Source organism: Podarcis filfolensis (assembly GCF_964270895.1).
Source record: "Podarcis filfolensis genome assembly, chromosome: 3".
Classification (NCBI taxonomy): domain Eukaryota; kingdom Metazoa; phylum Chordata; class Lepidosauria; order Squamata; family Lacertidae; genus Podarcis; species Podarcis filfolensis.
In genome coordinates, this window is record NC_139606.1 from 96,178,958 (window position 1) to 96,206,645 (window position 27,688).

Genomic DNA, 27,688 nt, shown 5'->3' on the forward strand with positions numbered 1-27,688 from the left:
ACCCGAGGTACCACTGTAGTTTAACTATGTGCTGCATGAAGAAGTATTTTAGTTTGCCTGTCGTGGATCTTCCAACGTCCGGCTTTATTCGATGGCACAACTACACAACACGAAAACACATCGAAAAATTAATCGTACACAAATCCAAAACCAGTGGGACGATAGATTTGTATAAAGGTATTATTATATCGACTGCTTTATCTCTCAGGCAAGTGACTATTCAACCGAATGTTAAAAATGCAATACAGAATTAAACATTAAAAACTTCCCTAAACAGGGCTGCCTTCAGATGCCTTTTAAAAGTAAGATAGTTGCAAACTTTCCCCTTCCCTATCCCCACTAACCCTCCTGGCTTCTGAAGCTCCTCAATGACATGTTGGGGGACTATTTTGATTCCCCAACAGGAAAAAAAAAAAGTGTGCTGTGTGTGTTCTGTAGAAAACCTTGCTATCAGTGGTTTAGCCTTTGGCGCACCAGAGGAGAGGCTTTTTAGAAAGAAATATAAACCATGGCAATGAGCTTGTAATTTATATTTTATTTTGCACAAGCTTGCATATATACTGCACATACATTCAGTTCAGAGAAGATGGAAGGCACACAAGGCAATTGAACTACTGTATCCTTTAAGTGGTACAAAGCAAAAAGGTAAAGGTCTGGAGAGTATACAAAAGCTTAAAACACACAAAATAAGATTCCCTCCCTCCCACCCCAACCCCCCCAACCCCAAAAAACATTTTTTTCCTGATTTCTTTTCAATTTAGTAGCTGCCAAGCTAGAATTGTAATTCCCCGCCCCCCAAAATCAATTGTCTACTGCACCTTTTTTTCCCTCCATACAGACAGGGGAGTCTTCATGTTTTATCACATCATCAATTAATATTACAGTACATCCTTGGCAATACAAAATTGTACACCATCAAATAAATTAGGATAAATTAAACCAATAAATTATGCAAAGTCTTCAGAACAATAGACAACAACATCAACAAACAAACAAAAAGAAAATTCCACAGTTGAAATTGCCTCTAGCTAAAAAATAAATTTAAAAAAAAATTCAAAAATTGACTTTATTAATTCAGTTATTGTACTAAGTTCAAATTAAAGGGTCTTTATTACAAAAAAAAGTTTAATAATGCTATTTACAACATATTGCTAAATAATATAAAGGCAGTGTTTTTGTCACTTTCCTAACTATATACATATGAGAAGTAGCTGGGACAAGAGAAGTTTATGCCTTAACCTTTGATTCTTCCAGATAAATAAATATATTTCTCTGAGTCTTTCGTCCAGATCTATATGGCCAAATATCTTCTCACTAAACGAACGTGTGTTTGTGTGTGCGTCAAAACCTACAGCAGCATACCTCAATTTGGTGCCCTCCAAGTTTAACTGGATTACAAATCCCATCATTCCTAGCCATTGGCGGGGCTGATGGGAACTGAAGTCCATCTGTACCTGAAGGACACCAGGCTGAAGAAAGTCTGACCTACAGTGTTATACTGTTATTAATGCCTTGTGAAAGTCCAGGCCATACATACTCGGGCTAGAATTCAAGGTTGAGTCTCATCCAGATTTGACTGTATATATCTTGTACAATTTTTAATATTTCTGATGACAGCTGAGAACATAAACTGAGGGTCTCAGATGGCAAAAGGAAAACAAGAAAAATGCCTGAAATCACCACCTTTCCTACTTCGAAACAGACCTATTCCTAAGAAGACACAAAAGTTAAACACCAGCTTTTTTTTTTTAATCCCAGCTGAAAATATGAGCATTTTCAATGGTTTTTTTTTGTTTTTGTGGTTTTTTTTACAACCAACAGTTCCACAGAAAAACAAAAATTGCATTTCCTTCAACAGAACATTTAAGTGCAATACAGTAACTGCTTACTCATATAAATCAGTTACATTCTTGAAAGGGGAGCTTTTTGAAAACAATGCTTATCAAAAAATGTCAAAACACAGAAGAGATACCCAAAAGAAGTCTTTGCACTAGAACATCAATAATTACTATATAATACACATGACAAATAGAGGAGGATTTGTTTTTTTTAATTTTTGATTCATTTTCATGTACAATGCTCATTTGAGGGGGTTTGCAAACCACTTCTTATATATATTTATATTTATTTATTTATATATATTTATATATATTTATATCTTTCTGTTCTGCTGGTGAAAGTCCTATATTTAAAGCCACAAAATCTTCACTTTTATTTCTTAGTTACTATTAACCTGGAGGGAGGGAACCCTTTGCCAATAAATTATTTTGTGCACATGGGAAGGGGGGGAAATTCAGTAATTTTACAGAAACTGAATCACTCATGTCCTGGACACATGATGAGAGAGAGAGAGAGAGAGAGAGAGAGAGAGAGAGAGAGAGAGAGAGAGACCTCTTTTAAAAAGTATTGAGCTGGGTTTTAAAGAATGCTTTCAACTATCTATACAGTTACTGCAGTGTTTCTTATAAATTTAACAGATGTTCTCAGAGTGTAGTTATTAAAATCATGTGCCTTTTATTTGAGAAAAGCCGTCAAGCTGAATATATACATTGCTTTATAAAAGTTCCCCTCAGCTATAGATGTTCACCCACATACCTGGTACAGTAACAATGATTCTGCAAACTTAAAACACTTTAAATTAAATAATACTCAGAGGCACAAAAGCAAACCTCAGGATTATATGGGTGAACACTTCATTAAATAATTACTACATTCTAATATCTTTCACTTTTTAAAAACCATTTAATGTGAAGCGCTCCCATTACACAACCAGAGATACAGTAAGAATTAAATGTTTCATAGTTTCAAATAGAACATTCTTCTCACAAAACATAACAAATGTCTAAAATAGGTTCTTAATCTACATTGGAAAAAGGTAAGCTTTTCACTTCACACGCATATTGTGTGTGTATAAGCTTATATACATATATATATATCTATATATATATTATCGTATGTATATGTGGGTATATATGTATGTATATGTATACACATATATATATTACGTATGAAATATTGCTTCTATACTACTTTTTATTAGGCTAAGAAAACACAAGATCTGCACCACTATTACAAAAAAGTTGGCTTTCTACAAGATTTTGTTGTTTTTTTCGAAAATTGAATGCCGCCCAAAGGCATGAGAAAAAAATAATTTGCATTATCAAACTGTTCTAAAAATTCTCTTCTTCAAAAACTTAGTCTCCTGCTTTTTAATTTTTTTTCTTTAAAAAGACACAAAATATGCATAGCTATCAACATCATGTCAAACAGCTGAAAAAACGGGGTGGGAGAGGGTGGGAGAAAAGAACCTAGCTTATTGCGGCTGTGAGGAAAGGGGCAGGAAAAGGTTCAAAAAGATGAAAATTGTTAAGCCACAGAAGGCACAAGAACAGTTGTACTTGTGAAGGGGAGGAAAAACTGGTGGTTTGAAGGATTTTTGTTGTGTTGTTGTTCCCTAATCCTTCTGCTGGTGAATGTAAGGTCTAGGCACTCACTATAACCTCACCTTTGTCAACACAGATCGGGGAGGTGGAAGGGCCAGTGTTGGATCACAGCTATTTTTGAACTCCTTTCCCCATGTAAACCTTTCTTTACCACAACAAAAGCAGCCTGATGACCCAATCCGATGCACAGTTTTGCTCAGAAACGGCAGGGCAGCTGGTGTGTGTGTGTCTGTGTGAGAGGGGTGTGTGATTATTGCGGGCCCTGCTCCATGCCACGCCTGCGGTAGTTTGCTGACATCCCAGGCTCAGAAGCGCGGGGTCAGCAATATGCATAGCTGTCAACTTTTCCCTTTTCTTCTGAGGAATCCTATTTGGAATAAGGGAATTTCCCTTAAAAAAAAGGGAAAAGTTGACAGCTATGGCAATACGACACCAGCAACTGCTATCGCTAGGCAAAGCTGCCGCAAAAGACACATCGTAATGGCAAAAGCACATCTGCACTACAAGCTCATGTCGGTTTTGCAGAGGTTGCGAAGGCAATGGCTCTCCTGCAACTGGGAACTGAATTCTCCCAGTTTTTATGGGTGGGATGTTGGTTGCTTGGTTGGTTGGGCATGGCCGCTTAACCTAAGGTTACCAGATTTTTTTTTCAATGAATCCGGGGACACTTTTCAACTTCCTACTAAATAGATGGATTTTGTCAGGGGACTGATTTGTAAATCCGGGGACTGTCCCCGGGAAACGGGGACGTCTGGTAAGCTTAGCTTAACCGACTTTGGGGTGAGCGATGGTCTTCACTCAGGTCTGCTCGCCAGGAATATATTCCAGCCAGTACTGCTATACCCTGTATATCTGGAGGAGTAGCAGCTCACCTACAAAACCATTATTAGGGGCATGGCAGAGGCAGCTGCCTCAACTGCAATCCTATGTGTTTTTTTAGGCTTAGCATTCTTGCTTTCTTCATAATGGGATTATAATGGGCAGCACAGTAGGGGAAAAACCCTTCTGCACAAAAGACTTCCATGGCAATGGACATTTGTAGGATCAGGGTCAGATCAAATTATATATATATATATATATATATATATATATATATATATATATATATGGGGAATATTAAAGATCAATGATGATGAAGACTACTTGAAGTACAGCAAAGATTGATGCTTTCTATTTTATTTTATGTGCCTTGGAAGGCACAAAGGCAATATGGCTATATAATGCAATGAAGTCACCATAAATCTAGATGAATTGTATATGTCAATGTATCAGATCAAGACTTGCCTGTTTTTCTTTCCTTAGCACTCTTGTGTGTCATTCACTAGTGATTTGATGTATGCTACGTATAAATAAATAAATAAAATAATGCCCCAAGCTGTAGTGTTCAACCAAATTCAAATAATCACATTTTCAGTCAATAATAATTATAGTAGTGATAATCGCACAAAACCAGTAATGCTAACAATTAACAGCGAAAACAAAAACACGTATAAGGAAAATATTTCTAGAAGTGCATCTAATATATATTATATGTGAAATATGGCTTTAGTATGGTAGTTGTGGGTTTTTTTATGTTTCTAGGCGGCTGAGTTCATACATAATGCAAAGGCAAAACATAGCTTAGCAAAAGTGAACAATTGTGTCAATACTCAGATGTAAAGTGTGGCTGCTTCAATCCTGCACTACCCAAAAGTAAAACATGGTTTGGTTCAACATTATGTCTAAAGCTGAGTCTCCCTCCGTAAGCCAAGAACAAACCATGGATACAGCTTGTGGTTTGTCTGGAGCAAGACAAACCATTAGCCCGAGTTCAGACATAACAGAAAACTAAACCATGTCATAACATTACAGTAGCAGGACCAGGAGAGGCGTGAAGAAACTATGATTTTTCCTCACTTGCACGTTCACGCTTAGCCATGGTTTAGCTTAGGATTACATGTGAAACTGGCCAATGAAACAGCAGACTCTGTATGTAAGCGATCGCTACAAAAATGGGTCCCCTCCCCAATTAATAAAGTTAAGTATATGCACAGCCCAATGGCAAATTGTTCTTGTGATAGCATAAGGGGAGGATATAGCTCTTGAAGGCCTCATCTACATTTCCAGAAAGCTTCAGCAGAAATGTGTCCTAAATCAGATATGGAATAGTCCCAATACTCAATGAAGAAGCATATTGAGATGTTCTGAGCAGCAATGGCACAGCAGGACAGATAGCGCCGCAGTACGTACTTCAAGCAAGACGTACTTGCTAGTGCAGAAATCTAGAGCTGCAGTCATTATTTGGGCATGGCAGCAGCTCTGCCTCCAATGTCACTAAGCACATCTAGGCCAGCAGTGCTTGGAACAGGGACAAACCTCCTGAACATGGGGTTGCAGGAGATCATCAGCAAAATCCAACATATACAAATGTCCTAATGGTTTGCCCATCGTGCACAAATTAAAACAGTGGCAATTATGCTGTCAACTGTATGGCTGCAAAAAGCAAAACTGTTCTAAGTACTTTAGAGGAAGTCTGGAAGCAGCATGGCTTGCTTTGAGGGCAAAGCATACTACAACTAATTGGTGGTCCTTTATCCCATGGTATTGGCGAAATCACCTACACTGCATAGACACAATTCACATCTGAAAATAACAGCAGGGGCTGCAACCCACAGAGTGGCGAATGAAAAAAGAAGCTTATGTACAATTAGGCGCAGTTCAGACATTCAATAGACCATAGTTTATGAAGATAGGAACAAGTGCCAAGCCAGAAAGCTCTGCCCTTGCTTCCTCACTTTGTGCACCTGCTTGGCACTTATATCCTGGTCTGTATAAACTATGGCTCATGTCCGAAACAGGGAACTGTGGTTTGATGTCAGGTTACTAGCCAGGTTCTTAAATGTGGATCAAACTGCAGTTTAAGATCCTGGTTAATAAACTGGTATCACAGCTCCCAAGTTTCGATACGATTGGGAAGTAGATTTTAAACAAACCAGGATTGAAATGCTAAGGATGACATGCAAGGGGAGAGCCATGCTCCTAGTTTAAAAAACCATGGTTTACTGGGCCAGGGATGTTACATATGAAAAGACCCATTGGGCTTTGCTTGTAGTGTATGTTGCCTGAATGTATTTGCTTGTATTATTGTGCAAAAGTCTTGCACCAAGAAAATGGGTACTCAGCATGGATAAATTCTGTTATTGCATGTGGAAGAGGGTCGCTAGATTGTGGTCCTGGTGTCCTAGTTTGTTTGTTTTTAATCAGCAGGTTTTTAAGGCTTTTCACTGACAACTACTTTCATCCATTTCTGTCTCTTCAAGCAGTATTTGTAAATGAAGCATCTTTGCAATGACTAGGTCAGCTTTTTCAAAATATATATAATGTTGCATGGGGTAAACTTTCATTCTTCAAACTCAAAAGACAATTCTTTAATAAGAAAAAAACAACGAAGCTCAAGAAATGGAGTAAAAGGTAGGGTCCTTTAAAAAAAATAAATTGATAAGCTATAAAAAAGATACCTTGGCTAACTGGTATCAAATCTGTATCAAATTGCCAGTAAGGGGTGGATAAGGAAAACTGCTAGCCCAGATAACAATAAATTCTTACTGCATCTGTACAAAAGACAACAGAGAAACGACAAATACATAGTGCCATAGAATATAAGAAAACATTACTAGACACTACACCTTTGCAAAAATGCCCAAAGAAAAAAGGAGACCACTGAAGAAAGCATTTAAAACTAACAGCGAGCTTTTAAGAAAAAAGCTGATTATTGTATCAATTCACTGCAGTTGTATTCATTCAACTCCTATTACTAATTTTCCACTCTAAGGTAAACTTATTTTGGTCACCATGTGGAGAAATTCCATCTGCGGCTGCTTTAAAATATGAATTCTGTTTCAGTAAATGTCAAAAATCAGGGCCAACTAGATCTGCTAAGTGCTGTAGTGGTCTGAATATAGGCCACGCTCTCCTGCCCCTCCCCAAAATCTGGCTTATATAAAACCCGAATACAGTCTACAATTGTGCTCTTATAGCTAGAGATACCTTGATTTAACAAATCCATATAGGGAGTGGCTAGATTTGGGGACGGCTTATATTCAGACCCATATTTTTTTATTCACTTGGCGCTGAAAATGGCCGCCATGTGTCTATCTCCTCACAGCAACAACATAAAGCAATTGGCTATTGTGGTATCTTCCTGCCCCATGCAGGTGGACAAGCATAGAACATTATGGGCTGCATATAGCGATGTATAGTAGATATTACAGAGGGGCAGGAATATGTATATGGTGGCCATTTCCATTGGGTGTTACAAGGAAGAATCATGTCTCGTTTGGCCTTGGGTACCTGCTGAAATCATATTTGTCTGCAGCCGGGACTCGCATTGATCCATGTGGCTCTTCAACGCAAGGTGGTGGTAAAAAGGGGAAAGTTCTCTTGTTGAGAAGTGACAGGTAAGCACTGGTAAGCCCCATTCTGGTAAGCACTACGCTCTTTTTTTATTTTATGCCGCTTACTTTTGTTGTAGAAGAGAAGTGGTTTGATCAGGTTTACTTCCGTGTTAATGAATCACTTACGATTGAGGAAATAATAAAAGTGGCTAGCTTCTGCTTCCCTAGCCCAAAAGACAGGGATAAAGTTTCTCCGTGATTTATAGGCAACAAACCCAGAGGCACTGAAGCCTCCTCAACTCCAAGGAAGTGAGAAAGCACCGTTAACCACTTAAGTTCCTGCTGGGTTCAATGAAACTTGGAATAGCCCATTTTTGCTAGAGTTGTGTTCTCTCTGTGTATTGTGCTGTGTTTATTCCTTTAAACAAAAAATGTCTTAAATGTCTCTGTGCCAGCTTTCTCTGATCTGGTGCCCTCCACATGTCAGCTCCCATCAACCCCAGCCAGAAAAATACAAGCTTTCTTGTACTTTGATCCGACGTATCTTTTTGTTTTGCTTTGCTTTACATTTTTCTTTTTTTCTTTTTTGCTTCTTCAGCAATTAATTTTTAGAATAAAGCAAAGGTATGTTACAGTGTTTCTCAGATGAAAGGGTAACTTCAAACATTACTTTTCAGGTAAAAATGTGAAATATCAAATATATACACCACTTGAGGGTCTAGTTGGGACAGAGGAACGTATTTTGATAAAGATGGCTCCCAGGATGTGGGGGAAACCTGACCGTTCAGTGTGGTAAAGGGAAAGGACACCTTAATAAAGCGGATTAATCCTAACAACAACTATTCAGAAGTAAGTTCTAGGTTCCATGGCACATACCTCCCCGAGTATGTGTGCATAGGATTGTAACCTTAAAGGCACACCGATTCCCACAGGAGAGAGTTACCACAATATTTACTGGTGAAATAATGGGACTTAAAAATGCTCAGCTATGGCTGAGAGCCATGCAAGAGTTTGTTTTTGTTTTTTGCTCTACGGAGAGTGAAATACTACTGCTTTTATAAGCTGACCGTATTATTACGACACTTAAAATCACTCCTAGAATGCTGTGTATAGCCTCTTCGATAATACCCAAACCCCTTGCCTTAATTTACTTTATGTTTTGTGCAGTATTGCTTTGTTTGAAATGCAGTTGGGTGGCGGTGGCGGCAAGATTTAGGTGAACAGTGGTGGGAGCAAAGCCCAAAAGTGAGCAAAACTCTCGGCACTGGAATTTGGGGTTCTAACTCCATCTCCCTAATCTGTTTGGACCTGAACCTTGCTGGAATCTTGGTCCAATCCAAAATAGAGCCTTTTCGGGCCTGCAGTGAGTTCACAGAAACTCTTCCTCTCCATTCCCTACCTTACTGAAGGGATGGACAAGATGGGGAAATCACTGCAGTAGAGAAGTTTTCTTCAATCTTGAGTCTCCAGATGTTGTTGGACTACAACTCCCATCTTCCCTAACCATTGGCTAATGGCTGTGGCTGATGAGAAGTGTTGTCCAATGATGAATGTTGTCCCTTCCAATTCTATGGTTTTATGACCTTACGCTATCTGGGGACAGAAGGTTGAAGAACATTGCAGTAGGGTATATGGCAGAAGATGCACATGGCTGCAGCAGCATCTAGGGGCACTGGAAAACGGGGCAAAATGATTTGGGGGGGCATATGTTGTTCTTGTAAGAGAAAAGCTTGAAGACTGGTGTGGATAGATACTGCCTTTGACGTTTAAGTGACTGAAAGGGTTGTTTATATGTCTTCTAAACTATAACACAAAAAATCTACCGCCTTCAATGAACAGTTGAGCTAAAATTTAGAAAGCTCTATGCTTGTAAAATGCCTCTCTAGAATTGCGAGCTTCGTACAAACGAAGAAAACATCAATGTAGGATTGCGACATTTGTCTTTCTAAGACAAAATGCCACTTTGTAGCAAAATGTAATGCCCTAAACTTACTAAAACAGGCTTGCACACACTTCAAAACATTCTTCTCCCTGAAAAAGAAAAGTAACCCAAATGTTTCCCCTTCCAAATATTAAAAATCATGGGCAAAAGTAAAACAAAACTTGGAGTTAAAATAATTATCAACTTGTTACTTATCAAATAAAAATAATCATGGTGGATTCTTATTTGATTCCATATATATATATATATATATATATATATATATATATATATATATGAAATTAATATAGACACACGTACACACACACGCACTCACATGCACAACATGGGCATAAAAAATGGGGTCTGCTAATTTTTTATACATTCATAAATAGTGGTTGAAATCTCTACTCATGGAGAAGCTCTTGGAGGCAGTTTGGGGATTTGAAAATCTCAGGAACTTCACTGTCCAGCTTACAGATGACCTTGTATATGGCCTTCTTCCAGGAAGGATCAACATCTTTGCCTGCGATAATGGCATTGAAAAACTCTCGTAATGTGATCTGAGCCACTTCCAGGAATCTCTCTGGAACCTGCTGATACAAGGAGACAATGGCATTAATAAAAGTTTTCAGTTTCAAGTCTCTGGGTCTTCAAAGGAAACTGAGCTAAGTTCTTGCTTTCAAAAGGGAGCTTACATAGCACCTGCATTTTCTAAATGCGGCAGGCCTCTATTCTCTTAGGCAAGGCTGTTATATATAGTACAATAGTAATAACTTTTAAAACATGTGTTAGCTAGCTTTGCAAAGTTGAACCACAGAATGTAGGTATTAAAATATGAACATCTGGGTTTAGTGGGTGCTGGATTTATAAGATATAATTAGCAGAGGAAGGCAATGGAAAGAGTAAAAAAATAAAAAATACAAAGAGCAATAATACACAGCTATTGAAGATCTGCAGGAGCTTTTTGCCCAAATATTGATGTGTTTCTTCCTCTTTTCTCTGAGAATTTAGCATGTTCTGAAAAGAATGTTGCCTCTTAATTCCAGCATACTCAATTAATAAATTTTTATTATTTGCCCTGTGGAACACCCTCCCATCAGATGGCAGAGAGATGAATAATTATACGACCTTCCATAGACGTCTGAAGGCAGCCCTGCATTGGGACTCTTTTAATGTGTGATGTTCTGTTGTGTTCTGTTGTGATTGTTTCTCTATATATTATGTTGGAAGCTGCCCAGAATGGCTAGGGTAACACAGTCGGATGGGTACAAATAAATAAATATTGTTATTGTTATTCCGGTCCCAGCTAGTTCTGAAAGCCCAGCAAAGAAATAAGGATATCTAGGAGCACCTAGTAAAGCCCCCTTCAAATGACCTGGTTGAGAAGTTGCTTTGTTTGTTGTTCTCCCATAACATTTCCTTGCACTCACATATTATAGTCCCCCTTCAACATGAGTGTTCAGATAAAAACACACCCCTATGCTTCCGGTGTGTGTCTGTGTTGTGACCATGGACCCAGGTTCTTTCTGACCCATTCGGTTTCTAAATAACAACCCAGTCTATCTGGCGTATTGGAAATCATTTTGCACATGGATGGGCAGCTTCCAGCATCTTCTGCAACTGTGGGTTGGAGACAAGTGCCCTTGTCATGAAGGCAACTTCCTCTAAATCATCTCCTTTTCATTCATTTGTTTTGCAAGTTGAATCTATGCAGCCAAGCGGCTGTAGCACTGTCGAGTTGCATGGAGCTTACTCCCCGCAGGAAACTCTTATGGTATTATTTATTGCAGATTCAAGCCCACTTCGTCATGCCCATCCTATGCGGGTGGCCACTCACAATGCAACTCTTGTCAGCAGAACTTCTGAAGACCTGGGACTGCACATGCCAGCAGTGGGAGTGGCCAAAGGCACACAGCTCCTGCCCCTCCTCTGATGATGGTCTGTGCAAAAGAGCTGAGGAAGGGAATTACTGTCCCTCCCTGCTCAGCAGATGATACATCTGGGAGGGGACACCTTGCATCCTCATTAGGGTGCTTAAACCTCTCTGTGTCCACCCTAGATCAGGGTCTAATCTAGATTTATTTCCTTTTGTCAAAATTGGTGATATCTTGTGTGGGTGGTGGGGGCATAAACAATTGCCAGGCCGGTGTGTCATCTGGTCCATGAGCCAGATGGATAGTTTTGACCTGATTAAGCCAACTTTTTATGTTCAGCTCAAGCAGTGCTCTATGCATTTTGGGGCATAACCCACTCAAAGGACTTTCCTGAAGACGTGGACCACCGACTATCTGTAATTTCAGATCCAGCTAGCAAAACCCTTTCCTCCCAGCTGCTCTTGAAGGAGTTCATCCACCTTCTTCATACTTCATACCGAAGACCTTAAACATCTCCTCCTGTAACAAAGCGCCGAAAGCTTTCTCGCCCGTTGTAGCAGATGACACAGCAGTGATCTAGGAGCCAGGTTTTGCCATGAGGCAGACATGTGATCAGCTGCTGCTGAAGTCAGTGGGAGTCGCTTGCATGCGCTAGAGGGTGGAATTTGGACCCAAACACTGAGTGTCATTTGCAAATGGCATATTGACTCATAATACTGAAGGCGTGATATGCAAAGAGAGACGGGGGGGGGGCATTCAATATTCAGGATTGGAAAAAATGTCTGTCTTTTCTAGGGAAAAATAGTTCGGCAACACACCGCTGTGTTTGACTCTTTAGTCATATAAACACTAAATATGCTAACTATTTGATGCTGGTGTTTGTAGGGGTCTACAATCAGAGGCTGTATAGTTCTAGGAATCCTTCCCTTGAAAACGACAGCTCTTGTTATTGTCCAAATCTGATTATGGAGGGCTGGGAGTTTGGGGAGGGTGGGAGGTATTTGCCAAATGTTATGGAAATATAATAAATATTTGATAAATAAAGTCAAATATTTTTCTGTAGGTTTGGTTAAGTATTCAAAAACAACAGACATTTTCCCCTTCAGAGTTGTGCTACAGATTAAAAAAGAGAACTTAAGTGCCCTCAGAAAAAAAGAAATGGAGTCAAGGATGGCATGAAAAGGCAAGGGAACTTACTATGGCAGGGATGGAGAAGCTGCGGTCTCCAAATGTGGATGAACTACAACTCCCATGACCCCTAACTACTGGCCATTCTGGCTGCGGCTGGTGGGAGTTGGAGTCGAACATATGGAGGTCACAGATTCCCCATCCCAGTTCCAGGAAGCTGCCTAATACCCAGCTGGATCATTGGTCTATCTAGTTCAATGTTGTCTACACCAATGATCTTCAACCTTGGGTCCTCAGATATTGATGGACTACAACTCCCACAATCCCTAGCCAATCTAGTCCGTGGTCATGGATGATGGGATGAAGTTGTCTAACAACATCAGGGCAGGGACCTAGGGCTGAAGAACATTGGTCTACACAAACTGGTAGTGGTTCTCTAGGTTTTCAGGCAGGGTTATTTTCTAACTGGAGATACCAGATATTGAACTTGAGACCTTCTGCATGCAAGGTACAGTAGATGCTCTAGCACTGAGCTGTAATGATGCTTCCCCAAATGCGGTATGAAACCGCCTTACACTAAGCCAGCCCATCAATGTCTAGTCTTGATTGGCAGGGATTGTGGTGTGGTGATGAGTCTTACAGCTCTTTGTTGCACCCAGCCCTTTGCCAGTAGCCTTCCACAACCTGTGCCCATCCAGATGTTGCTAGACTACAACTCCCATCAACCCACTGGCCGTAAAGGCTTGGGCTGATGTGGTGGCTTGGAGAAGGCCATGCTAGACAAGCAAATGAACAAGCTAATCAGTATCACAGAGGTGGGACATCATTCCAGAGAATATATGGAACTCCTATTTAATTATTTGTTGAATTTACATAGCGTCCCAACCTGCAGGTCTCAGGGCATTTCACAGGAAAACTCCTACGGAACAAATGTGTGTAAAAAAAAAAAAAGAGCTCTAAAGGAAGAAAAGCTGAATGGATTCTTTGCAATAACTTTCACTGAACGTGTTGGAGGGAAACAATGGGAAAGAGAAGTGACAAAGGTTGCAGAGCCAAATAACACTTGCCCAAGTGTTCCTAAAGAACTTTGATATTTCAGTGCACACACCCCCACGCATGCACACACACCATTTTTGGTAAGCAAATTTAAAATTTAGATTTTATTCATTAATCTGTTCAAATGATGCCAGGTATAGTTTGCTAGAGGTTATTCAGAGGATGTGACAAACAAATTTGACAGTGATTGGGTACAGGGCCACATAAAGTCTGTAGCCGATGGTGTTGTGGGCGGCAATGCTCACTTTAATTCCTAAAAGCCAAGTCACTAGTGCTTACCAGGAGGGAGAAGAGGAGAGCCAAGGCTGTGGGGAGGTCAGCATGATGCAAACGCACTGACAGTAGGGCTGGATTGACTCCGCTGGAGGGTTTTCACTGTGCCAGCCTCCCTGCCGCCTTGCCCCTCTCCCTCCTGGTAAGCAGCAGCAGCTCAGCTGTCAGGAGGTCAGGTAAGCACCGCCTCTTCCCTGCACGCCGGCCGCTGCTGCTTACAGGAACCGCTAGAACAGTAGGAAACAGAGGGCAGGAATAAATGGATGCTATGTGAAGTGTAAACAGCAGGGCCCTTCAAGGGTCTGCGGACTCTCACTGTTAACTTGATGAGAGGTGAACAGTAAGGTAGCCAGGTTTGGAGATGACCCCAGATTATTCAATTATAGCAGATGATTAAGAGCTCCTACAGCTTCTCTTCGGAACAGATGAAGCGCTTCAAGCTTCAGATGAAATTCAAAGTAACTCATACGACACGAAAGAATCAGATGCCCGATTTCATGACTTATACGGTACTCCCAGTTTTAGATTCATCTGTGTAGCTCGAGTTGCTTCATCTCTAAAAGAACAACACAGTGCTGTAAAAAAACAGGTCTGGGGTCAAATGTGACCCTCCAAGCCTCACAAGATTTTCCCCAGCCACACACTCACTCTCCAGGCAATGACTCTCTCTGGCCTTGCTTCAGATGTTCCCTGAGTACTTTTGCCTGGGTAGAAAGTGTCCTTGAACTCTGGCAACGCCTCTTGCTTGCCTGGATGGAAGACAGAGAGGTAGGTGTGTGTGTGTGTGTGTGTGTGTGTGTGTGTGTGTGTGTGTGTGTAAAACTAACCTACTGTGCAAAGATAAAATTTACATTCATTGCTGCACCCACTTTTGCCTTTTGCCCTGCCTGCCAGTGGAAGGGTACCCCATAGGGAATATGGTCCTGGGGCTGAAAACTATTCCCCACTCCTGCTGTAAATAAAAACAGATAAAAAACCAGAAAGGACAACGTCAGAGTTGACTGAAACATACGATGCATATATGGGAGCTAGGGAGGGAGGTACCTTGGGACTGCAAATAGCTTGAGAAAATATCAAGCAGTAACAGGTTTTATAGGTAAATTTGCCGAAAGCTGAGTTCCTTACAAACTCCCCTCCTTCGTTCTGAGGAAACATTTGCAAAATGAGTGGCTGCCTACCCTATGCTTCCAAAGGTTTACAACAGTCTTCAGCCATTCCAGACCTGGTCTATTTTTATTGTCCATCCAGCTTGCTTCTTCATGCCAGGGAGCCTTAGCTTATTCCTTTGTGTTGCATATTATCCTAATAGCCAGGGTTTAGCTTGAGCCAGGGCTCAGCAGAGCTAAGCTCTGCGACCTGTTTTCCATACCATGTGAATTAGATGGATTTTGCTATTTCTTTTTAACAAAAAAGAGCTTCTGGGCCTATGCAGAATGCCTTTCCCTCACCACTGACTAACCACAACCAGTATGTAAAAATTTCCAGGTCAGGAGATGCAGCTCCCAGGCTTGTTTTGAGCCTGAGAGACTATCTTTTGAAATTAAGCACTCCTCCCACCTCAGTTGTAGCTGCCCCCCCCCCCATTCCCAATCACGAAGAGTACAATATTTTCTTAAGAGAACTGCACATTCTGAGGCAAAGCATCTAATTGTTTAAATGGATGGGTGGCTAGATAGATATTTTTTTTCTCCAAGTGGGCAATTAAGCAGTCAGCTGTGCTAATTGCGTGTGTCTGGGGGTAGCTTTTGCCTGACCCTAAGTGATGATGACCTACTAAGTACGTCTTTACACCTAACTGATTGAACATCTCTCCAGCAGAAACATCTGCAGAAACAATGCCTCAGTGACAAATAAGACCCCCGTCCAGATTTCTTTTTATAGACTCAACAACAATCCCTAGTATGAACCCAGAACATTTTCCTAGCATCAGGTGGCTGCAGTCAATCAAGTAATAATACTTGACATTCGCCAGGAGGAAAGACAATGCTGAGAGGGGGAGCTAGGTGGTGGACTTCAGACTTAGACACGGTTGTCTCAGAAAAGAAGCCACACATTGCTCCACGTAACCAGCAGATCCCAGGGACAAATGGCTATATATGTCTACAACATGGCAGAGAAACCAGCAGTGAAAGTACTGGTGAAAAACTACTGATTATTTAGGGAGTGTTGAATAAGCGAAAGATGGAACATCCTGGCCAGTGTGCACTGGTAATGGTTATCTGTGAACCTATGAGCTGGTTCAGCAATTGCCTATCATCCAGTCTTACAAATCATCCAAGTCCCACTTAAGATGCACTATTTTCTCACGAGGAGGGAGGAGATGGGTTGCCTAGTAAAGGCCCTGCTTACTTGTTCGTTTATTACAGGAGCTGCATCTCATAAAATGAAGTGCTTTGAATCCTCTTAAGGGGAAATCTGTGGCCTTCTGCGTATCATTGGATGATGTCCCATCGTCCCTAACCATGGTTCATGCTGGCTGTTGAAGTCCAACCAAATCTGGAGGGCCACCAGTTCCTCATCCCAGCTCATGAGCATTATTTAAATGCTGAGTGTTATTTTTCCCTCCGCCATCCAAAAACCCCCCCACATGGATGGTTTGGGTAGAAATGTCAACCAGCAATGGAAACACAATCAAGGAAGCCAGATTTGTATGCATAACTAGACTTCCATGTGCAGAATCAATGTAGAGGTACACCCTGACATGAGAGTTGGTACAGCATTGTGGGTAGGCAGCTGACATTTCTATTTACCCAGACCTTTGGACTGAGTGCAGTTCTGGTATAGTGCTATGCTGCTGCAAGATAGCACCATAGGATTTGATATGTTTTTTAAACTATAAATACTGATATTGCTGTTTTATTTTTCTATTGTGAGGCTGCCCTTTGCTTCTACAAGGAAGGGTGGGGTAGAAACACTCTCTCACTTCCTTAGACCACCTAATCGCCAACATGGAGATAACCGTGCTAATCAACATTACAGGGTTACAGGCAAGCTTACAACAAGTTAATGCAAGTGAAGTGCTTTGAACACACACGTGTTCTATAGACATGCTTAATAATAATACTTGGAGTAGCCATCTTCCATTGTACAGTCTGGATATACCGTTTGCTGTACAATGGGAACCTGCCATTTCCTATAAGGCCATTGGTTAGGACTACTTGCTTGCATCTGCAGCTAGATAAAAAGCCCATCTGACTCTACCATTTTGATACGGAATACTAGGGCTCTCAGACTACGTGCCACACAGTCTACTCCACTGCTACAAGGCAGAGAAACTGGCTCTCTTAATCCCTACTTGTCAGTCATCTTATGGCATACCTCAAGGGGTGCGCATAGAGGCAATCAGAGAGCAAACCAATTGAAACGACACACAAATGAGTGAAAACACTTGCTAATAAAAGGGGGAGAGTAGGAATTTAGAAAGCTGCCTTCTGCTGGTCAGGCCAGTGGTTCACATTGCTTCGTATTGTCCACTCAATATTGCTTCATATTGTCCACTCTCCTAGGACTGCAGGGAGGAGTATCTTGCAGTCCAGAGGCTGAGGATTGATCTTGGGACCTTCTGCATATAAAGCAGATGTTCCACCAATGAGCTATGGAGCTTCTCTTTCCAACCTTACATGGAACCAAACAAACCGGAGTAAAGCGTTTCTTACTTTCTTATAAAAGGGACGTGGGTGGCGCTGTGGGTTAAACCACAGAGCCTAGGACTTTGCCGATCAGAAGGTCGGCAGTTCAAATCCCCGCAACGGGGTGAGCTCCCGTTGCTCGGTCCCTGCTCCTGCCAACCTAGCAGTTTGAAAGCACGTCAAAGTGCAAGTAGATAAATAGGTACCGCTCCAGCGGGAAGATAAACAGTGTTTCTGTGCACTGCTCTGGTTCGCCAGAAGCGGCTTAGTCATGCTGGCCACATGACCTGGAAGCTGTACGCCAGCTCCCTCGGCCAGTAAAGCGAGATGAGCGCCGCAACCCCAGAGTTGGCCACGACTGGACCTAATGGTCAGGGGTCCCTTTACCTTTACCTTTACTTTCTTATAAAGTTATCAACTAGTCTTTAAGATACGAGAGTCTCTCCAAAATCTGACTTGCCACATCCTGTATAAAATTCATTGCACTATTTGAAACTGTTCTAGGTTGTCTCCCTGAACACTTTGCCAGAGGCTTCACAAGACCCGCTCATCACATTGTGTTAAGCGTTCTTACCAAAAACAAAATAGTATCAGTCATGTATATGATATTACATTTGTTTTGATATATTATATTTTGCGAGCTGCTTTGACTTCACTTCGCGAAGAGGAGTGGGATATAAGCTGCCAAATAAAAATGATAAAGAAACGTCAAAAATCATGAAAATGTGTAATTTTCACTTTTCCTAAAACTAGTTGCATGAATCGGCCCGAAGCTATCTTGTTCTTCTTTTCATAACAAAACGTAACTTTTCGAGCCAATCTGTCTCTTAAACCTCACAGGGCTTTGGAGCCGCTGTAGGGAAAAGTTTTCAAATATGTGCTGAATGCCTTTTTTTTTCCAGAGGGGAAAAAAGGGTTTCACTTCAACAATTTGATGTGCACAGACACTTATCCAGTGGCTGCGCTGCTAAATTTATCGAACTGAAGTAGAATTTCTGTTTTAAGTCACCAGGTTTGGAACAAAGAGTGTAAACTGGCACAGAATTTCACTGACATCATACTCAACATGGGGAACCCACAATGAATCAAGCAGCAAAGGGTTACATTTCCCTGGTTTGCCAAAAAATAAACAGTGTCTCCTACTTAAAATTAGGGCACACAGGGTGAAAGTTTGGGGTGTGTGTGTGCTTATGATGTTCCACAGGCTGGCACTGAGCCTTCACTGCCGACAGTTGTTTTCTTGTTATTTCTTTATTTTTATTTTTTGCCTGTGCAGCAAAGACTTTCTCCCCCTCCTCCCCCTCTGCCCCCCTCCTTCTCCTCTTCCCAGTTGCTTTACCTTCAAGGATGATTTGTTTTATTAAACTGACTGTCCCCAGCCTCTGCAGTACATAATAAAAGCCTGACATAGCAGCCTGCCTGCCTTCTGTGTCCTGCAGATACTCATCATAAGTGTCAGGACATACCAAGGTTAGCGGTCACTGGAAGTGTGCTGGCTGGCTCGAGCCTTTGCCAAACATGCTTGGCAGCTGAATGAATGTCATAGAGAATAGAAGGGGAATTACAAAGGTTAGAGGGAAGACAGCCTCGCCTTCACTTTCTTTCTTTCTTTCTTTCTTTCTTTCTTTCTTTCTTTCTTTCTTTCTTTCTTTTTCTTTCTTTCTTTCTTTCTTTCTTTCCTCCTCTCTCCTCTCCACCAGGCTCCCCACTTGTTTTCCCCTTCTGGAAACTGATTTTTCACACTCTCCTGAAAGAAACATCAGCTTGTACAGGGAATCGTTACTCAGTCCCTTAAAACTTTTTCACCGTCAAACAAAGCTTTTTCTTTTTGTGAAAGGGGGCTGATGCAGTGCCTATTTTTAGGCACTCATGCCTTTATTGTCTTTTCACTGGTGCACCAAGATGCTTGCAATTTTGTAATTTTATGGAGAATGAACTTGTTTCACAAAGTTAACACGCTTTATCGCTTAAACGGTGGAGCTTGCCTCCATAAGATTATTAACATGCTCCCCCCCCCACAATTTTCCTTTTAAACCCACATGTCACTCTTTTATGGACCAGTTGTGGTGTGCAGCCTCTGCTGAAATGTGCAGTGGCTATGCATTCTGAGGACTGCTTGCGCAGGAGACCTTCCCACTGCACTTTCAAACTCACCACCACCACTAGCGCTGCCCTCTAGATTTAATTGTCATTAAACTCAGAAGAAAGAAAAAGTCAGGGTGATATGAAGATCGTCGTCATGTCAAAACTGATCTCCTGGGGAACTGCATTTTGTTTTTTTGACTATAAAAGGGCAATAAAATGCTGACTGTAAGAAGACAATGTCAAGGAGAAAAGGGTATTGGTATTTTGGATACTCTTGACTGCTCGCCTTGGAGAGAGAGTTATTCTTGTCACAAACCCTTTTGTCTGCATCTGCTGACTGCTTGCCTGTAGCCAGCAGCATACTTTAACTGTTTTGTCACCTCCTAACATCACACGCATCAGCTGTTGTGCTTTTGTTACGGGTATTGTCAAACTAATCCACTGTGGCTGTTCTAGTGTGCAGTAAATAAAACAGAAACTGCTTCTCAGACAATTCTGCATGAATATTTCAGATGGCTTTTACAACTCTGATTCACAAAATAAAAAAGCACACACACACACGCACAAACGCAAAACTAGACTTGGATGCCTTAAAGCTAATTGCATGTGGCCACTTCAATTGTTTTGGAGTAGATAATAAAGAGCTGCTCTTTTCTGTCCTTAACTTTTGAGTGTAGCTCTTTAGATTTAAAAAGATCTAGATAATGTGGTTTTTATGTATGCTGCTTAGAGGGCTGGCTTTCTTTAATTTAAGCGGTTTATTTGTTTATTTTCTAAAATAGGCAACATTTCACAGTCTAAGGCTACATAAACCTTCTCAAATGCAAGTCCCACCCAGGCTTCCTTCCCAGGTGAGAGATATAGGATTGTAGTCTAACAGTCCAATCCTATACATGTTTATTCAGAAGCAAGTCCCTTTGGGGGTCAATGGTTTCCTGATAGAGTGGCTGAGTTTCACAGTATTAATTTGGAGTGTGTGTGAGAGAGTGTTTTCGCAAATGAATTTATTTAAAAACAGAAGAAATATAGTGCACTTAGATACAGCTGTATTTAGGGGAGTTGCACCTTCATTTTAAACACATTTACTGGGAAGTGACCTCTGTTTGCATAGAAGCACATGTGTCTAGGTGCCATGTTGGGCCTGGAAAGGTTTAAGCCAGGTCCACAACTAGGGAAACCGTTTCCCTCAGTAACACACCCGGTCCTGAGCACCTTTTTAGAAAGGTTTGTGTGAGGTATCAATGGGAGTCCTTGGAGAATCTTTTTCTAAAGGACAAAAACCAGACTATTTCTCTATATATTTGCAAGGTCATTTAAGACATCCTGCAGGGATACGACCAGCACAATTTCATACACAGCCTCCACATACATGCACATGGTTGTCCTCACCAAAATTAATAACAAATTAGACATTATTTTATTTTATTTTATTTTAGCCAGGCCAGGCATCATGAGTTGCTGGTTTCCAGAAAGTGAAATTTGAATACTGGGAAACGGACATTCCTTCAAATATATATACTTAATTTTTAAGCATAATAATTTAACATGTATAAAGTATTTTTAAACTACCATGCCCCAGTAAATCTTAGCAAGAACCATGTAGGATAAGTCGGTATTATTAAACCCAAAATCTGCACATCAAGGGGTGACAGAGGTAAGTGTTGCTGTTCTCAAAACAAATGAATAATAAAATAACCGAATATCTGCTGAGCACTTCCAAGTATCAAAAGTGCTTCACAGGCGTCATCTAGTTGTAATCTTGACACAACAACCCTGTGAGGTAAGTCCCTCAGGCTGCGGCTGAAAAAAGAGAGAAGCATGCAGAAGGGCCTAGTGACTTTGGGCAGCTCCACACCATACATTTAAAAGCACATGGCTTCCCCCAAATAATTCTGGGAAGTGTGGTTTGTTGAGGGTGCTGGTAGTTGTGAGGGGGGAACTACAGTTCCCAGGATTCATTGGGGGGAAGCCGTGTGTTTTAAAATGTGTGTTGAATGTGCTGTGAATCTGCCCTTTATGACCGAGGCAGGATTCAAACTGGGAGCTTCCCTGTTTATAGCTCAGTCTCTTGGCTACTCTTCTCAACACAAGCCATTATACGCAGGCTCCTCTCCAGTGAGGGTTATTAAAACTGTTTTAGTACCGACCACCTTAGTGAAGTCACACTGGGGTGGTATGAAATGAAGAGAGAAGCCTGTGCGTTGCGGGGGGGGGGGGGGAGGCACAGGAAAAGAGGCAAACAGCTGAAGTACTTTTTACCGAGCATTCATTCACCCTTGTGTGCACATGATTCTTCTAAACAAACTCTCCTATCCCTGCTGTTTGTTGAGCAAATATTGATCAAGGAGAGAGATCTATCTCCCGACAGCAGTGACACAAGCTGGGGACTTGCACTACAGACAGAGTGGACTTAAAACAGATAAACTTGGAAGCTTAAGCAACCCCGAGTGTTAGGTAAAGAGGCAGGAGGAGGGACCCTTTTTCTCCTTCCAAGCGTATTGTCAAGAAAAGGGGGAGATTTTTCTCTGCTCATGAATATCCCGGGGAACATTGCCCTCGCTTACATGCAACTGGAAGCCTAACAGCCTGATTCACAAACCCGCTAAATCAAAGTCTTCCGATTTAAGATGATTTAGGCCATGCATGGGATTAGGTGAGCTTAAAATCAAGTTTGCCAGTTTAATTGGTCTGAGGTTCAGCTTCAAAGTGGCTTGTCTTGTGCCCCCCTCCTTCTTACCGCTGAAGTGGTAATGGATTCCTATCTGAAGGGATGGGGGCTGTGAATGGTCTCTCCTGAATGCGTGGGCGCTTAGGCACTACAAAATCTGCACAGCAGAAATAACTGAATTGAAATCCCTGAACTTCAGTTATCAGATAATCTCTTCGTTGCCCCGCTGAACCGCGTTGCTTTAAAGAAACAGTGCGACCACATAGCCCTACGTAAAAGGAATTCCCATTTATCGGCACTTCAAAAACTAAATGCAAGCAGTTATTTGCAATCACGTTCCAGAGGAATCCCATCAGGAGGACTGAAATCTTAAGGGAGCCATCATTATGGGATGCATTCTGCGGCTACCACACATCCAGCAAGATTTTTTTTTAAAAAAAGTTTGCCGGAAGAATGATGCATGGTGGTCCCTTTCAAGCAGCAAGATGAGATGAACATGCCACCTTGTGCAAAACTCCATTGCACGGTGGAGAAGTGGGCTCTTAGAACCCATCTCATAGGCCTGAGCTGCAGCCATTTTCATTCTTGCTGCACCCCCGATTTGGACAATTCACATATAGTTCCCCCTTTAGAAATATTCATTTACTTTTCAGGAGTTGCACTCGTTGCACTCATTGTTCTATCCTTTCTCATGACCTAACATTGTTTCTTAAGAGGAGCCTGCGGGATCAGGCCAATGGCCCATCTAGTCCAGTATCCTGTTCTCACAGTGGCCAACCGGATGCCCGGGGAAAACCCTTAAGTAAAACCTGAGCACAAGAGCACACTTTCCTCCTGCCATCTCCATCAGGTGGTATTCAGAAGTGTTTCTGCTTCTGACTATGGAGGTAGAACATAGCTATCATGGCTCATAGCCACTGGTAGCCTTATCCTCCATGAATTTGTCTAATCTTTTTTGAAAGCCATCCATGTTGGTGGCCATCAAGACTTCCTGTTGGAATAAGTCCACATGTGTGAAGAAGTGCTTTCTTCCTTGCTGCACATCTTCTTATTTGCACAGACCTAATACTTCCATTTTTCCAAAGTGCAGAGAAGATAATTTCATTATCGGCTCAAAGCATCCCACTTGCTGTACAAGATTTGTCACTGACAAAGATGGAAAGAGTAGAGGAAGAGCCTCAGTTGAAGGGCTATAGCCAATAGCAGAAGGTCCCAGGTTCCATGCCTGGCATTTCCAGCTAAATGATCCAGTAGTAGCCCACAGAATGTAATTCAATTATTTCAGAGATCCAGCATGCTGTACAGTCGTACCTCAGGTTACATACGCTTCAGGTTACATACACTTCAGGTTACAGACTCTGCTAACCCAGAAATAGGGCTTCAGGTTGAGAACTTTGCTTCATGTTGAGAACAGAAATTGTGCTCCGGCAGCGCGGCAACAGCAGGAGGCCCCATTAGCTAAAGTGGTGCTTCAGGTTAGGAACAGTTTCAGGTTAAGAATGGACCTTTGGAACGAATTAAGTACTTAACCTGAGGTACCACTGTAGTGGATTTGGTCTAAGGAGACCTAGGTTCAAATCCCTACACATGAGGCTGCATGGCCAAGTGGCCATTCCTTAGCCAAGTCTGCCTCACAAAGCTATTGTGAAGATACAGTAGGAGAAACCCCACAAGAGCTTCCTGAGATCCTTGGAGACAGAGCGGGATGCAAACTAAAAATAGTTTAGTTGCTCCCTCACCCCAAACTCCTTTAGCTCAATTGTTCCAAACTGAGCAGACGTTCAAAACTTAAGTGTCAAATGTAAAATTGACTCTTAAAATAAAACCCAGTTCTCTGCCTCAGCAGCATATAGAATGGAGGCAGGCAACCTGCAGCCCAAGGATGCAGCTTTCAGTCTAATATTGTGCAGGTGGCAAGTACGGGAAAATGGAGAATGGGGTGGCAGAGAGAGAGAGAGAGAAAGAGAGACAAAGGGTGGCCCATTCAGTTTCAGCTCTCCCTACACCCACTGAATTTGACTCCCTCTGCTCCCAGCATATGGTCCTAGGCAGGTTGCTCCTGAATGAATGCAGCCCTCATGACTGATGGCCGTCTGAGAAATCTTTTAAAGAATTTCTCTGTTTCCCCCATATTATCACAGAGTTGGAAAGGAATCAGTGGATTACCTTGTCTAACCCTCTGCCCCGAGGCAGAACATACTTTACTTAAAAAGAAGCCTGCACAGATGCATGTCAAGCCTTATTGTGACAACCTTGTGGAAAGGAAATTCTACCCCCTTTCTAGACAATTTGTTCCTCCGCTAAACCAAGCTGAACTGTTAAGAACTTGTAAGCCCTGTTGGTTTCAGCGAGACCGTGAAAGACATGCTCTTCCTAATACTTAGCCTACATCTCGTTTTCTTCTCATATGAATCAATTGCTCTGTTTAGCAACCCCCTAAACCAATCAACATTTTAAATCAGGCTCCCTAAATAACTGGCCGTGATCATTTCAGTTGTATCTTTGTATACTTTTAACCAGAAATAAACTATCTTTTTTTGAGGTGGAGCATCCAGGGATGTTCGCAAGGCCTGCATCAAAGGACCAGTTGATTTCATTAGCAACATCAAGTTCAAGTGCCTTCCTTGTATAGCAGGGATGGGGAACCCATGGCCTTCTGGACGTTGCTGGATTACAACTCCCATCATCCCTGACTGGAGCTGATGGGAGGTGGAGTTCAACAACATCAGGAGAGTCATAGGCTCCTCCTTGCAGCTGGGCAAAATAATTTCAAACCACAAACGTGACATTGGCAGAATGTAAATATTCCTCTGTATTTGAAAAAACCAAAACAAAATCCCTTAAAATCCAAAACATATCAGGAAGAAGGGTTCAGTTTAGCACTGTTCATGGCACGTAAAAAGATTTCTTTCATGGAAATTCAACCGTTCACTATCACAGTCTAGAAAAGGATTTGTCCATTGTGCTGATAATATAAACTGTTCACCTATAAGTCCAACTGATTGAATAGGTCTTGCTATCACAACCTTTGGTGCCTACACCTGAAGACCACAGAGTTTCATCATGAGATCAACAGATTATGCAGGAGGAAACAGAAATGTTATATAGTTTGTTGTTTTGTACACAAGCCTCAAACATTAACGCCTGTCTCCCGTTCACATATAAGGGGAGACTTAAAGTTTCTGTCCCTGGTTTGTTGTAAACTGCAAGATCCTGCCTCACCAGAACAAGGTTCCTGGTTTGTTATCCAACTTGTGGACTTCTCAACTTGTGGGCTTCTCGAGGCTGGTTGGTTACCCACTGTTAGAAACAGAATGCTTGACTAAATGGGCCTTTCAGTTTATCACACAGAAACTGTCTTAAGCTCTTTTGGTTTGTGGAACCACACTTTCCTGAGTTGGGATGAAACTGGGAACTGTGGTTTACAACAGATCAGGATTAGAGAGTGATATCCATTCAAATTCAGAGTAACAAACAAATGAATTTAAGTCCATTGATTTTGACTAACACCAGATTTCACTGAGAAGCTTAAAATTTCATACTCTCACCTGCCAAAGAAAGTGTGCAAGCTCAAGGCTCATGTTGACAAACCATGATTTGTTTTAGCGTTTTTAGAGCTGTGTTAGAAAATCTCTAGAAACAGCAAAACTAAGCAAACTATACAATTGTAGCCTAATGCTGTGTTGCATTACAAATGTACCCAGGGTAAACACACTTGTAGGAAACAGCTATAGTTCAAGGCTAGCCTTTCTTTGAAAAAACAAACCCTGAATGTTTCATCAGTCTTAGCACAAGAACTAAGAGCAATAACACTCTGTCTCATATTTTACAAAGCTTCAAAAGAACAATGTCCCATTGAGTAAAATTCAGCAGCATTCTGTAAACATTAATTTAAGGAAATCAATAAGCTCTGTGAGCTAAAGGCATATTACAAGATAAACTGGCCCGAGAGCTAGTTGGTCAAACAGATTTTAGTTTTCTCGGCCAGATAAAGATGGTTTCAAAATGGGGCTAACGTGTCGCAACCAAGGTTTGAAAGCTATGTGGCCTTCAAACAGTCTGCTTGTTCCTACTACAAAGCTGGATAAACATACTTTAAATATGATAAGACTGGCCATGATTCGTTTGCTTAGCAGTTTTATATAAAAGTAGAATTGTTAGCCTGGGAAGCTTCTCACACTTGCTCTCAAATCACAATTCTCAACAAACCAATTTCAAGAGCTCAAGGTTTGAGATTTTATCGCTTTAACAGGAGACCTCTTTTTCGTTTTGTTTTTAACAGCCGAGAGTTTACGGGTCCATCTTTATTCATGTTCACCTGGTGGGCAACATGCTGTCCTGCCAAACAGAAAAGCTCAGATCTCTCGTGGATTGGAGATCAGAGGTCTCTGGTTGGTGAAAGCTGCTCACGTTGCAGAGCTGAACCGCACAAGGTCATGTCAACAGGAGGTAAACAGGTAGTGGGGAGGGCAGGCTGGCAGTCTTCTCCTTGGATGCTGCAATAGGGGTTTCTCTTAACGCAGATAAGGGTGCATTAGGGGCAGCTGACTTGGAACTTCTGCAGCAGGGAAAAAAGTGTGAGACCAAGCAGAAAGGGAAGGTGGCGTTCCGAGGTAAAGCAGCTCCAAGGGAATATGGATCCCCACAATTTGGATAAAAAGGGATGGGGGTAAAGGAGGGCTATTAGAAACATTACAGATTAAAAATAAAGCAGGAGGAGGCTCTGATGAGAATGTTCTACTCCACAATCCAGTATGAACATTCAGAGAGCCCAGGAAGACATGGTATATAACGGAATGTATCCTTTCTCTAATTTAAAAATGAAAAGCGGCCTCAAAAGACTGTAAATGGAAGCGGCTTGTTGACACCTTTCCCTTCTGGTGATCCTCCCAGTCAAAGCTGCCCCCAAGCTGATTTCCTTACTGCAGGGTATTCTCCACTCCCCCTCTGTTCCTGTGATAAAGCTTGCTGCCTTGGGGGCTTCTTTTTAAATCCAAATAAAACATTTGAGCAAAACTTTTTCATGTAGTTTGAAGGCCTTGAGGTAGTTAACATACACCCAGCCCCTTCCCATCATCGTATGAGGGGAGGGATGTGTGTGAAATAAGCAGGGCTATACTGCATTTCCACACACACACACACCGACAATTCTCCATTTTCTAAATTAATGAGAGAAAAAGCTGCAATCAAAAATCATCAAAGATTAGCTATCTATCTATAATTTCATGTGTGCAC

At 41.6% G+C, this 27,688-nt stretch overlaps 1 protein-coding gene across 1 annotated transcript in view; it reads right to left on the reverse strand.

Moving 5' to 3' along the window:
• Positions 1-515: 515 nt before the first annotated feature.
• PROX1 (prospero homeobox 1) overlaps positions 516-27,688 on the reverse strand; it is a 79,562-nt gene continuing 52,389 nt past the window's right edge. Inside the window, exon 5 of the mRNA XM_083605103.1 lies at positions 516-10,330. Coding sequence (XP_083461229.1) covers positions 10,145-10,330 — 186 coding nt within the window. The 3' untranslated portion in view covers positions 516-10,144. The remainder of the gene's footprint in view (positions 10,331-27,688) is intronic.